Genomic DNA, 7,800 nt, shown 5'->3' with positions numbered 1-7,800 from the left:
ATGTTCCAGTTTGTAATAATCATTTCAACAATTTTAGGGGTTGGTGGAAGAACTCTAAAAAGGGCACTACTCTTCTCGAATTCACCAGTAGCTCCCCTACCATTTGTATGGATTCATTCATCATTCTCCTACCTCTTTTTTTACCTCCTTTTCATTGTGTTCTCGCTTCTTGCGCTTAGCTGGCTTGGACCCCTAAACGTTCCAGTTGGCTTATTATCACTGAGTCCTGCTTGTCTTTATATTGTTGAAAAGTGTCCTTGTAGAGTGGCTTTTGGTCTTCCAGAATGAATCTTTCGTCCAGATGTCTCCATTCCTACAGTAGTCGCTTCATAACTTGCTTTTTTGCACTTAAGTCTTCTTTTTGGTTATCAATCTCCATTAGGGTTTGTTCCACCATTTGCATGGTGTCTGCCGCTCCTTGCTCTGTCTCAGTCACCATTTTCTTCATTTTGTTTCCTTCTAGTTCTTTATCTTTTTGGCCTCCCATTTCTGGTGAGATGTCCCTCATATCTACTCCCATGTCGTCTTCCTATAATACTAAAAAGTTGTTCTAGGGTCTTTGTTCTTTCTCTGTTTGATTTGCTTTTTGGTTCCCTAGCTTCCTCTGGGCTTGTTTTCTCCATTGCACCTCTTGGAACCCTTCTCTATCTTCTTTAGCCATCAATTCTTCTACCCACCTATCCGCGTAGGGGTTTTCTTTCTGGTTGAGGGGGCATACCCGGAAGAAGTGGCCATATTCATGACATTAGCAACACCATAATGGTATGTGTTCGTAGTCTAGAGGTTGTGGCCATACCTTGTCATGGTGTTCTAGCTCTATGTAATCGGGGAGCGGTTCTGTAATATTCATATAAACGCATATCCTGGCATATGAGGTATATCTGTCTTTTCTTGTCAAATATGCCACTTTAACAAAGGTGCCGATAGAGTTCCCAATTCCTTCTAAGATCTCTGGATCCCAGAAGTCCATTGGTAGACTGAATAGCCGCACCCATATTGGGGCAGCCAGGAGTTTCTCCTGATCTGGGTTGTAGCATTCTTCCTAGTGCCTAATGAAGAGACCAACATTGTTGAAGAAGTATGGCCCGTCTTCGAAAACCCTTTCTTTGTCTTCCAGATTTGAGAAGATCACTATGAAGAAACCCTTCGCCCCAAGCTTGAGATCAATGTGGCCTTTTGGTTGCCATCTTTGCTAGATCCATTTAATCAACTCTTTCTCTGTCAGCCATGCCCCTATGAACTTGTAGATGAGGGCATGATCCTTCATGTATTTTCGATACTCCTCTAGTTTGTTGTTCAGGATAACAAATCTTGGTTTTTTTGCAGCTCTTGGCAGGCATTTTCCTCCCAAACTCGCTTGCCATTTGGCTCCCAAGACCGATATTCCTTTACCTCTTCCCCCATTTCCTCCAGCTACTCCATGTTGGCTTGATTCTCCTATTGCAACGTTCCTATAGGAGAGGATCTATCCCCCCGCCATACCATTCACTGTTTCCTCAACCGTGTGTCGCAGGTCCGTTGCGGGCCTTCATTTGGTAGTACTTTAGCATGGTTGTCAAGACAGAGTCATGGAGACCCTGAAAACCCTAACCCTCGCTCCTTTTATACAAAATATTATATAAAAGTAAATAATTAATTAATTAATTAAAAATAATAATATATATTAATTAACTGTAAAATTTAAGCATGAAATTATTAGTAATACTTTAATAAATTATAATAAATTAATTGAATTTTATTAATATAAAAAATTTGATTTTAATAATAAAATAATTTGTTTAACATTTATGGAATATGACTGATTTAACATTTATGGAATAAATGAATTTCAAGTTTTATGAGACATGTTATATTGGGAAGGCACGCCAATGAAAAATACTCTAACACTCGTACTCAATTTATCCAAAAACTCAGGACCGGACGATCGTTCCAGCCAAACAATGACTGGTACCATGAAGCAAAGGCATCTAGTTTAACATAAATTATTAGAAAAACAGTGCCCATGAAGAAACGCCTGTAACTGAACCTGCGCCATCGTCTTGATAGTATACAAAATTCTACGAGAAAACAATGGTCAACATGATCTTATTATTATAAAATAGTCCCCGAAAAGTACACGTACATATGCTGTGTTTATATTCCGATACATTTCATTCAGGTGGAAGCTACAGAACTCGACGCATGACCTTTCAAATAACGAAAAGTTTGTTACTTCTGTAGGAAGGTTCCTAGCAGAGAAGGACTCCAAACAACTTTTGGGGGATCATACTGATCTCCTCTGTAACGTCTGTCATGGAACTACCCATACTGGCGTTGTCGATTTTTGATCGGTCCGTGTCGATCAAGGAAGGATTCCGGCCAAGGAACGTGATGTCCCTGCTGCATATATTCTGTAGGCGGGGAATTTCCGATAACATCGACGAGTCATTTTTTCTTAATCTTTCCTTTTCTGCAAGGTCTGACAGAGAAGAAGGCAGAGGCGCTGCCAGAACATTGGAGTGTTGTGTCGGCAGAATAGTTGGGAATAATAAAGATGGTTTACCATATTCCATCTGCATGGGTGAGGGATTGGACGCTTTTCTTCTATGGATATGACAAAGGAGATACTGCTTGCCCTTCTCGAATAATTTGTTCGAAAACTCGCACCGCCCCCGAAATGTCTTTCGAAATCCCTGCATCACCAACCCCATAAATACATTAACACAGCCCTAATTTGGTAAGCATTCTTATTATTATTATGGTAGATTTTAGGAATAATAACATATCTACCACTTTTAACGGTATCCATTTTTTTAACCTAGCTGCCAGTTTTAACGGTATCCATTTTTTCAACCTAGCGACCATTTTTTTTAACCTGCCTACTATTCTTTTTCAGAAATATAATCTTTTCATTAAAAAAAAAAAAGTAATTACAACAGCATATTTTTTATTTTCTTCCTCATAAAAAAGTGATTACAACAACATATTTTTGATTTGCTTCCTCAAAATTTATGTCTACTTAACTTCATATTTTTACCAAATACGAACATTTAACCACTTCCTACTTACAACTATTATTTCACTTGCCCCCATATTCTATGTTTCGTCCTACAAAAAACTATTAATTCAGCCCCTCTGTATAGAATGGAGTGCCTCTGCCTTCGCCCCAAAATAGTTCATATTTACATCATCTGAAGGACAGTATAATGCTACAGAATCTCTATATGACCTGGCTAATGTCTATTTCAAAATATTCCAAAAATTTAATACAAATACGCGGATCATAGCTATCACCGAACGGAGAGAATCCTTACATAATTGTTGAGCTGTCGAACAAAGCTGGAGAAATTGGCGTGGTTGAAATAGCATGGCAGCACAGACGCAGAGAAATCTTTGGGGCGCCATACCACGAAGGTGTTGTTATTCTCTCCCCAAGAAACGATGTGGTTTGTGGAGGGATCATCCACTAAACGGTATGTCTTCACCAGAAAAGGGGCGGGCACTAGCCTCCCTGCATCCCTAACAGCTCCATCGCTTACCATCAGGACTCTACCGGCTTTGGTAACTTCTTGCTCTGCAACAGCCCCTGCTAACAGAGTATATAACCTGTAACATTGCATGATGAGTACTGTGAGAGTGATAAATAAGTCAAGTGTACCTGCATTATTTCTTCTTCGTTCTACCGAAGCTTCTGTAACTAGAGTCCACGAAGGGAGTGGGGATGTTAATGCAGCGCAAAAGACAAAGCAGAGTACCCTACGCACGTGATAACAGTAGACAAATTGGCCGTTATTCTCAAAGTAGCCATGTTCATTGTTGGAGTCAGTCGCTGTCAGAGGCGTTGGAGTCAATTGGGCTTTCATTTTCTTCGGCTTTCTCTGTGCTCTGTATTTTCTGCGCAGACAGTATGCACATGCTAATTATTCCAATACTCATAACCAGCCATGGGACGAATATTGTTGTTTCTAAAGATTTCGAATTCCGAGAATTACAGTCGAAATGGAAGTGAGAGGTTTTTTATTTGTTTTTAATACAGAGTTGTGTCCCTGAAATATATTATCCACAATTACGGCGATCTGTAGGTGAAAATTGTTTCAAACATACACACTAAATTCTAATTTTTATTAATATTATAGCTATATAACTATAACGATTGCTCCCGATCTGGATAAGAGAGGGTGTCAGAGGCTACCCGCTTCGAAGTGACATGGTTTGTACTAGAAGTATAATTAACGCGGTCCCCTACATGTTCAAGGCAGTGGGTGCGGTGTTCTTAGTCATGAATGCATGATCAGTGGACTCGCAAGGTGGCAGAGGGAGGAATAAGGTAAGGTGGTGGAGATGGGAATGACATTCGACGTGCACGAGAAATTTGCAGTGGAGAAGGAAGGTGTCACAGAGGCTAGCAACCGCTCTCTGGTATGTAATTCGGTCGGTCTCGTTCCTGCATCATTTATATGATATGGTCGGGTTCATGCATCAATTACATGCGCTAGTGGGGGTTTCGCTGGGTAAGGGATGGGCAAGAGGCCACCCCAATTGGGCTTAGCATTGTCCGGGAGAAACAGTGGGAGGAAAGGGAGGGCTATGGCCCGACTCTGCATTTTGTTTTTATCGCATTTAAGTTAGAGTCTCGGCAGCGGAGTCTCGGCAGCAGCACTGGTACTGTCACGCCCCCAGGCCGGCGGTAGTCTTTCAACCGCGCTTGGCGAGGTGTGGCACCACCGAACACTTTCCCAAATATCGTAAGTGAATAAGCCCTGGCTGTCTAATGATTTGATCTCCAAATTCATTCTTGAATAAATTATGACTGTAACTCAAAATTGATTCAAATTTAAAAAGGGTTTTTTACATCATTAGACACTGAACTAGTAAGTTTATCTCTTTTTCGGAGATATCCATACTAGAGAACAATCCGTTCAACTCTCTTATTATAGTTATAAGCAATTTTATATTTCTATTCTTCGTCTTCGTCTTCCTCTTCATAGAAAAAAACTATTAATAATCTGTGGAAGAGAACTGGATGTGTCTATTGTATAATAGAGAAAGCTATTAGGCACGGGAGGATTAATCATTTTTTGCAACTCTATCACGTATCATGGATGCTTTAAATACTTGATGAGTTCAAAGTATCTCTTTATATTGATAAAGGTGAAAGAAATAACTTTAAAATATTGAAGAATAGAATACCCAAGAACGAAAAAAGGGATAAGAATCCCATATTTATACCCCGAGCATTTAGTAATCTCATATGTGCCCATATGAATGGAACTGATGACTTCTCTCGATCACTAGTTTCCTCTATTAAAAAATCCTTGCAGGAAGGGAAAAAATCCTTGAAATTATTACTTGGAAAAAAAACTTATTGATAAGATTCATTCTCAATTTACATTGTATAGGTTCCCATAATGGATGAGAAAGTTCCCACAATATATTCCGTTTAAGCAAAATATTATGCTTAATATTTTGCAAAATAGATACAAATGGATTACTGCCATGTAGTAATATCTCCGAAAGAGTATCTAAAAGCATATTTTCAATATATTTACACCATGCAGAGGTAAAAATCCAGGGCATATATGTTTTGAACAAATCCCATTTTGAAAAAATACTATATATTTGAGAGATCCTATAAACATTTTGTTCCTCTTTAGATGAATTAGAAAGGGTACTCCTTCCATCTATGTCTTCATTTACTATTTTGTTTTTTAAACATTCCGTTACAAACCAATCTTGAATACGAGGAAAAATTTCCTCGTTCTTATTGGAAAACATTTCGGATAGTAAATCATCTTGATAAGATCGAGTTTGAATAAGACCCACGTTTGAACTGAAACCCCTTTTAAAGCACTGATCAAAGTTGTTTTCTTCTGAATCGGATCTTTTAAAAAAAGGTTGGCAAAAAGTTTTTTCAAAATTGACTATTTGTTCTTTTGTTAAAGGCGTTGTAGAAATCTCTTCGATCGAAGAAAGATATCTCTTTTCACGAACGAATGGATTCAATAGAGTTAGTAAATTGAACGATCTGTACAAATCATAGATTAATACAAACGTTTGGTCACCACTTCGTTTTCGTTTTAAATATTTAGGTAATAATATGTTAGATACTTATGATTTGATGAATGAAATAGTCTCTTTTTCTGAGTGAACGGGTCCTATTTCACCATTGTTGTGGATGATCAAAAGATTGAATAATTGTCCAATACTTATGTTCGCGGACTACGCCTAACCACTTATCCTACTTAGTTTGTGTTTCAAGTATTATTAATGTTTCCTTTATACCAATGAACACCCATACACATTCATTATCAATAGCAATTATACAAGAGAACACAATTGCACAGTATAAAGGGAGGGGCAACTCCCTGAACAATGAGTCTGCCCAACAATATATTATACAGTCTTTCAATATTACAATGCTTTACAAGTATACTTGGAAACGCCAAGTTTCATACTTAGCCAAATTTAGAACCTTGTCAAACCTCCGTGTGACAACCAAGATTTCCTTGCCCAAGGCACATCCTGGTAGCCATCCACCAAGATCAACATCAATATCTGTCTCATCCTCGGTCCATGACGTCAACTCCTCCACATACTGTAAACATCCCTTGAACATATGTAGAACTGCCATCTCTATCATGTGTAGTCCCATCCTGTGAACTGTCCTCCTTGTCTGCTTGATGCCAACATCTCTCCGTGTACTTCCGGACCCCATGTTTGAACTAGTTGGGTAGCTAATCCAACTGTCATGCTCAAGCCATGAGAGTGAACATCCTTATGCCTTCACCAGTCTACCTCGGATTCTGCCACATCTCGGACTCACCAAGAATCTCACCCATGCTCAGGTCCATGGAATCTCCATACTATCTGCAACATGTCATGATACTTGATGTCGAACCATTCCTGCACCATCTATCATACATGCTCAACATGTTTTAAGGACTCACTACCATGAGCAACTAACAATGAGCCCCATCTTCTTTCCCATCTAAGAAGATGTGGAGGGAGTAGAGCCTGAAGGCTCTCCCTCACTAATCATCTCAATCCATCTGTCAGGATTTTCTATATCCATCCTCTGTAGATAAGTGACCCAATCCTCCTCTCGGACATTCGACCTCACATAAACCTCCTCATCATCATCATCATCCTCAACCACTTCTAGCCTTCTTGAAAAATCCAAGATACTATCAAAAAGTGTCCTGATGACCAATGACTGCTCAGTAAGCTTTGTCTCAACCATAGACAACCGCTTACTCATCTCTTCCATGCGCTTTTAATCCTCCATTCAGATCACTACCAACTTACGATCAGGCTTTGTCAGTCCAATGGTTGGAACACCAAGGGGTACATCTTCCCTTCCATCGTAAATGTACAGCCTCTTCAAATGTGGAACAATCATAGCATCGAATTGTTTGAAGAATTCCATTCTTAGCACAGCTTCATAGTTATCAATCCACACTATAGTAAAGTTGACCTTCCTGTCCATCCACCTAGTGTTGTGTCCACCTTTTTAGCTACACCAAGAACACAATCAGGAGGAGAATTGACTGTCTTCATCTACACCTTCACCGATACAAATTTCAGCCCAATCCTTCTCGCAGTATCTTCACCCATGAAGTTGTGAGTAGCCCCACTATCCACCATAGTGAGTATATCAGCACTCCCAATCTTCATCCGAACATACTCCAAATTGTTCCTCTTAGGATCCCTTCGAGAGATCACCTCTATAGCAGCAGCAGCACCAAGTATTTGCATCATTCCCACAGAAGCTTCTTCATTCTTTGCATTAGATTGTGCAATCATGACCACTTTCGGTCTAGA

At 39.4% G+C, this 7,800-nt stretch overlaps 1 protein-coding gene across 1 annotated transcript; it reads right to left on the bottom strand.

Annotated features, from left to right (window-relative positions):
• Window positions 1-2,111: 2,111 nt before the first annotated feature.
• On the bottom strand, window positions 2,112-3,539 carry LOC149167547 (heat stress transcription factor B-4-like). The gene is made up of 2 exons (XM_089431554.1): window positions 3,294-3,539; window positions 2,112-2,672 (listed from the first exon to the last, which is right to left on the bottom strand). Exons 1-2 carry the CDS (start codon window positions 3,519-3,521, stop codon window positions 2,229-2,231), a joined length of 672 nt encoding a protein of 223 aa, XP_089287680.1. The 5' UTR covers window positions 3,522-3,539; the 3' UTR covers window positions 2,112-2,228.
• Between the last annotated feature and the right edge of the window lie 4,261 nt (window positions 3,540-7,800).

This window comes from Pinus tabuliformis, chromosome 5_1 (genome assembly GCF_031772625.1).
Source record: "Pinus tabuliformis cultivar Carrire ecotype Pingquan chromosome 5_1, CPIR1, whole genome shotgun sequence".
Lineage (NCBI taxonomy): Eukaryota > Viridiplantae > Streptophyta > Pinopsida > Pinales > Pinaceae > Pinus > Pinus tabuliformis.
This window is presented reverse-complemented; position numbering and strand designations above follow the sequence as displayed.

Coding starts and splice junctions, on each gene's coding strand:
- LOC149167547 (XM_089431554.1), bottom strand. CDS start 3,521: ATGGTAAGCGATGGAGCTGTTAGGGATGCAGGGAGGCTAGTGCCCGCC. Junction 2,673..3,293: donor TTCGACAGCTCAACAATTAT/GTAAGGATTCTC, acceptor TTGGTGATGCAG/GGATTTCGAAAGACATTTCG.